The sequence below is a fragment of the Octodon degus genome, unplaced genomic scaffold (assembly GCF_000260255.1).
Source record: "Octodon degus isolate 3935 unplaced genomic scaffold, OctDeg1.0 scaffold00036, whole genome shotgun sequence".
Taxonomy (NCBI): domain Eukaryota; kingdom Metazoa; phylum Chordata; class Mammalia; order Rodentia; family Octodontidae; genus Octodon; species Octodon degus.
In genome coordinates this window covers 15,846,189-15,851,312 of record NW_004524612.1, presented here as the reverse complement: position 1 = coordinate 15,851,312, position 5,124 = coordinate 15,846,189, and the positions used below count along the sequence as shown (strand labels likewise).

Here is a 5,124-nt window from a genome sequence, read left to right as displayed (position 1 = left end):
ACAAGTACAGAGTGACTGTATGACACCGGCACAATGATGAGGAAGGACGGAACACTACCTCCAGGTGCTTACTGTACACCGTGAGGCAGCGCGGATTGAAATAGATAAGGATAAGCGAAAGATCTTTCCTATAAGCCTCAACGCAACCACTAAGATAACACAACAAAGTGGTGTGGCTACGAAGCCAACAAAGGAAGCTGACTAGAAACATTCAGAACTTCATTATTTTAAAAGCAGGGAGAAAAACATTAAAGGGCAAAAAAAGAAACAAAGCAAAAGTGTGTTGGCTTTCCACAGCTGTGACAAAACACCAAACAATAACAATGCAAAGGAGGAGAGGTCCCTTCCAGCTGGCAGTCGCAGAGGCTTCAGCCCACGGTCAGGGGTCAGGGGCCCCGTGGCTTTCAGGGCTGTGAGGAGCTGCTCCTGTCCTTGCCACTAGCTGGCTCTGCTCAGACCACTGTTGCTCTAAGCCATTGGCCCGATGCCTTGTGACACCACATGGGCCTGCTTTTCCCTGGGAGAGCGCCCTTCCTCCACCCCAGCCTCCGTGGCCACCCCCCAGATTCTTTTCTCCCTGTCTGTCTGATCTCTGGATGCCAGGGGCCTTGGCCCTGGTGCCAGAACCCCTCCCTCCCCCAGCCTCCATTCCTTCCCAAAGTGGTCTCAACTGGTTCCAAGGCTCCGAGGTCATCTCTGCACTGGTCCTTTTCAGACTGTTTCCATGCGCCAGACCCACACCGCGCCCTTCTCCATGACTCCATCAGGATGCCTTGGAAGGCCGCAGCTTGCTGTGGGCAAGCTCACTTGCTCCTCCCTGCCCCAGACCTGCTCGCTCCTGCCGTCCATGCCACTGCTCAGGCTACAGACCCGTGCAGGCTCTCTCCAGTGCCTGTCCAGTCCCTAGAAGAAATCCTCCCGGCCTGGCTCTACCTAGCTGTCCGAGTTCTCCATCCAGGACTCTCCTCCTGCTGTCCTTTCTGCTTTCCAGTTCCCCCTGACCCAGGCCATTTTATACTTCCAGAACCTTCTATTTTCAAAGATTTTCTTTCAAGCAGCCAAAGCACACTGAAAGGGTATAGACAGTCATTGACACATCTGCTCCCAACATGCTGTCACCTGCAGGTCACTGAGAGCTTAAGTCTTTCTGTTCCCCACTCACCATTTGGAGAGGGCAGGGCTTTGCTGACCCACTAGCGGCAAAGACCTTAAACACAATTCCACAGTTCCCAGCCCCAGCTCCTGACCTTGCTCCACTCATCTTTGTATCATCCATCAGGACCATAAATCAGCTGCTTTCTTCATTTGTTTCCATGTTTATGGCTCATGCTCCAAGTCCTTGTCTTGAATGGGGACTTGTCTGTGGGTCATGGAATGAGGTGTCTGCTCTGTTTCTCAATGACCCTGATTTGGCAAGTACCCAGAAAACCACCATTACTGCCACAGTTGCCAGGAGATAGAGCTATGCATGTTTTCTACAGCTTTCAATCCTAATATTCCCATTTTAGGGGAAATGATCATGAGGGTTCTTTGCCCTCCTAACCTCTCTTAGAACTCCTAATTTACTTTGCTGCACTTATAAATGTTCTTCTGAATAAGGAAAAGACAGAGGAGACGAAGGAACTTTGTATCACTGAACTGTAGGTTTATTAGGATAGCATTTCTTGCAGCTATAAGCAAAGCATCGAATCCCTCAAGCTAACATACTTCTTGTGGCACAGAGCACTGAGAAGCGACAGGAAGTCCCTTACCCACCCCCACATTCCATGGGGCACAGTGGTCGAGGGCGGGTTGGTGCAGGCTGCCCCTGGGCACGCACCCTAAGGCACAGGAGGGCAGGTGGCACGGAGGTGGGGTGGGACACCGAGGAGAGCCCAAGTCCCAGCTCTCAGCCCAGCCCGCAGCTCCATGGCAGGTGCCACAGGAGGGCACAGGATTTCCCTCAATCTGTTTAGAGCCCAAATGATTCAGAAAATTTCACAGTATCATCCCCACACTAAATTATCAGAAAACAAATACATTTTATCAACTTGCCATTGTACTTCCTATAAATTAAACTTCAATAAAACTCAGATTTTTATCAATGCACTTCAAAAAGCCACTGATGTGACTTAGACATCAGCCCACTTGGGAAGAGCATCAGCCCATTTGGGAAGAGCACTTTTTTTGGAATTTGCAGGGGTTACCACATCAGCAGAAGTTACTTCTTAATACCCAGGGGACAAGAAACCCCTGTGCCCCCAAGGCCGCAGTAGCCATCCGGGTTCTTGCTTAGGTATTGCTGGTGGTAGTCTTCTGCATAGTAGAAAGTCTGGCCCTCCCGGATGTCGGTGGTGATGGGACCGAAGCCGTGCTTTAACAGACCCTGTGGAGAAAGAGACAGAGAGATCTCAGGACCTGGTGCTGGACACGAAGCTCCCAGAGGAGGAGAAGGAAGGAGGGCCGGCGTGGCAGGCCCGGGCTGGAGGCCCAAGCTGTACGCTGGCTCAGCCCTTCCCAGCGGGCGGCTGTGGGCAGGCCCTTTCCCCACTCTGCGGAGTCAGCTGTGATACGGGCCTTGACTCTGCAGTTCGTGCTCTCTCTGCCCTGCTGCCCAGCACGTGCTGGGGCCCTGGGCACCCTGAAGCTCCCCCGGGAGACGACAGGCAAGAGTGGCATCAGGCTGCCCACCAGGAAGGACAGGCTCCCTGCCAGGACCCCAGCAGGGACAGGGATGCCCACTCCCAGGCTCCAGAGGGGAGCAGGGCCTCTGCTCAGACATCCAGGGAGCAGGGTCTTGTGGGCTCTGTGCTCTGAGCTCCGGGCCAGCGGGGATGGGGAGCCAGATGCGGGGAGGACGTGGTCTGAGGGCCTGTGTCAGCCCACCCCACCCTCTGTGACCCAGTTAGGTCCTGGTGGCATCTGTGTGGATGTCAGCACAAGCCAGGGGAGGCGAGCAGAGTTCTTTGGGGCAGGAGATGGATTAGGAAGTAGAAGCTGCTCCCCCTGGAGGTCAGCAGCTTCCTCTGCCTCAGGACGGCCGCTGCACTCTGGTCCCGGCAGGGTGGGGCAACGCAGTTCTGGGAGTCACGAGCAGGGACCCAATCCGGGGACTGACTCCACTGGGCACAGAGCTATTGACGGCCCATCTGTGGTGAGGACCTCCGACCTGCCAGGCTGAGGGCATCCTGTGCCAACTCTGAGCTCAGCTCACTGTGTCCAGCGCCTCCTGAGAACTTAAGCCTTTCCCCCAAGTCTGCTTAGAAAGAGGCAGATTCACAATTGCACAGCCATGCAGCCCAGAATGGCAAGGGACGGCGTCCTCACCAAGGTGGGTGGGTGGGCCAGGCGGGGGAAGCAGCCAGCTTTCTAGCAGGGGTTAGAATGAGAATGAAGAGCCATCCTAATGTCAGTTTGACAATTTCTTCTTGTAAACTAGCAATTATTGAGGCTCTACCATATGTCACATTCCATGCGAAGACTTCACACATGTTAATTTTAGCCTCACAGCAGCCCTAGGAAGGAAGTCCTATTATTATCACTCATGTTTTTAAGTGTGTGTCAGATATTGTGCCTTGCTCCCTGATGTCCTCAGCTGGCCCTGGGACTACAGCAGTGGAAGGCCTTGGGAGAACCACAGTTCCCAGGTGGAGCTGCTGGCCGTGGCCCACTTCAGGAGAGAGGCCCTCAACATAGTGAGGTGCAGGGAGGGGATGTGACCTGCGGGGTGCCAGGGTGGGGTGGCCACAGGTGTCTGCAGAGCGCTCTCCCTGGCCACCTCCTGGGGTCCGCTGTCCCTGGGTGGGGGGCAGTTCATCATCAGACAATAAGGTTCTGATGATTTCTCTAACCTCTCAGTAGCCTGTAGTAGTGGACTTGCATTCTACCAGCCCTCAGAATGATTCTGGGGGCACCAAACTCCCTTAAGTGGCCCTGCTCAGAAGACCCTGAGAGTTTTCTGTTCCCATGACCCAGCCAAGGGAACCCAGCACCTGGCAGCAGAGCTGTGTTCAGGAAACAGAACCTCGGCAGGGATGAGGACTGGAGATTTCATGGTGGGCCCAGAGAGGCCCAGTGAGGAGGGACCTCCTGGGGGCAGGGTGGGACGGTGCCCACGTGTGTGCGGTGGGGACACGGGGCAATGCAAGCCCTGCGGGTACTGTGGGGGCTGGGTGGCTGAGAATGCAGTGCTGTGGAATGTGGCATGAGGCCTATGGGTCTGAAGGCCGCCCAGACAGCCGAGGGCTTGTAGGAAAGAAAAGTGACCAGGTTCAGAGAACCAGAGAGCTCCACAACGATGGAAAAGAATTGCTCCCCTCCAGAATGTGTCCAAATCCTAAGCCAGGACTGGAGACAGAGGACAAAGGGTTTGGCAGACAGGGGGGTGCTTGCTTGCCTGCAGAGCCCGCTGGCCTGGGTGGCAAGCTGGCCCCAAAACCTGCCCCTTGGCTGCAAGAATGTCTGTGAGCCTGGAGGGCAGTTGGGTTCCCGGTCCCCATCACTCTGGGGCAGGATCCCCTTGACTGCCCCACATGTCCGCCCAGTCTCTTCCAGGGCTATCATTCCTCCTGAGGGTGGGCAGCCCCATGGCTCCTCCTCACTGCCCGCCTGACTCCCTTCCTTCACAAATGATGGTCCCTGTATGAATGCAGCAGGGCATCCTGCTCCCCAAATTCTGCAGAACCTTCTGTGAATCAGGCTGAGGGAAGCAGATCCCAGGGTTTGGGCAGGACCCCAGGCAACAGTGGGGAGGCCCGCCGATAGGGCCCCAGGCAGCAGTGGAATCAGGTAGTACCACCTTCAGCCACCAGATGGCAGTCACTCCACTCTTCAAAACCTCTGGGCTGGGAGGACCCTGACAGCACCCAGGCTGCCCAGAGAATACGCCACTGCCCGGGGTCCTACAGAGCCACTTCCTGAGTGGAGACTCATTCTTGCAGGAAGAGTGCCCTATGCTGCACCCCCCCCCACTGCACCCTACCTGGGATGCCCGATCCTGCACCAACAACGGTGTCTGGGCCACCCCTGTCCTGTGCCCTGTTGTCCCACCTCCCACCCTGCTGACTCCAAAAAGATTAGCTCAAGTTAAGTTACATGCCGGTGACGGTGTGTGTGTGTGTGTGTGTGTGTGTGTGTGTGTGTGTG

The 5,124-nt window shown here is 55.5% G+C and overlaps 1 protein-coding gene across 1 annotated transcript in view; it reads right to left on the bottom strand.

Annotated features, from left to right (window-relative positions):
- Positions 1–1,628: 1,628 nt before the first annotated feature.
- Positions 1,629–5,124, bottom strand: part of Msra (methionine sulfoxide reductase A) — a 216,479-nt gene continuing 212,983 nt past the window's right edge. The window contains exon 4 of the mRNA XM_023714633.1: positions 1,629–2,365. Coding sequence (XP_023570401.1) covers positions 2,201–2,365 — 165 coding nt within the window. The 3' untranslated portion in view covers positions 1,629–2,200. The remainder of the gene's footprint in view (positions 2,366–5,124) is intronic.